Raw genomic sequence first — 230 nt, forward strand, 5'->3', positions numbered from 1 at the left:
CGATGGCACGATGTCTGCTGGAGCGGGAGCTGCTCCCCGCGCTCCAGGACCTGACCCGCTGCTCGGGAAGGGGTGCACGGCACTGAGCTTGCCAACGGCTGGGCCGGGTGGATGTTTACTGGTCTTTACTGGGTCGGGGAGTTGGCTTTCTAATGCGTTATCTTCCCTGCAGTGGTCCTGCTGGACTCAAAGGAATCGCAAGCAGAGCTGGGCTGGACCTCGCACCCATC

The 230-nt window shown here is 62.2% G+C and overlaps 1 protein-coding gene across 1 annotated transcript in view; it reads left to right on the forward strand.

Annotated features, from left to right (window-relative positions):
* Window positions 1–172: 172 nt before the first annotated feature.
* The window catches only part of LOC104515129 (ephrin type-A receptor 10-like), a gene marked incomplete at both ends in the record, with an annotated part of 1,970 nt that continues 1,912 nt past the window's right edge, over window positions 173–230 (forward strand). The window contains one exon of the mRNA XM_010158988.1: window positions 173–230. This exon is cut by the window's right edge and continues 5 nt beyond it. Coding sequence (XP_010157290.1) covers window positions 173–230 — 58 coding nt within the window.

Source organism: Eurypyga helias, unplaced genomic scaffold (assembly GCF_000690775.1).
Source record: "Eurypyga helias isolate BGI_N326 unplaced genomic scaffold, ASM69077v1 scaffold33119, whole genome shotgun sequence".
Classification (NCBI taxonomy): Eukaryota; Metazoa; Chordata; class Aves; order Eurypygiformes; family Eurypygidae; genus Eurypyga; species Eurypyga helias.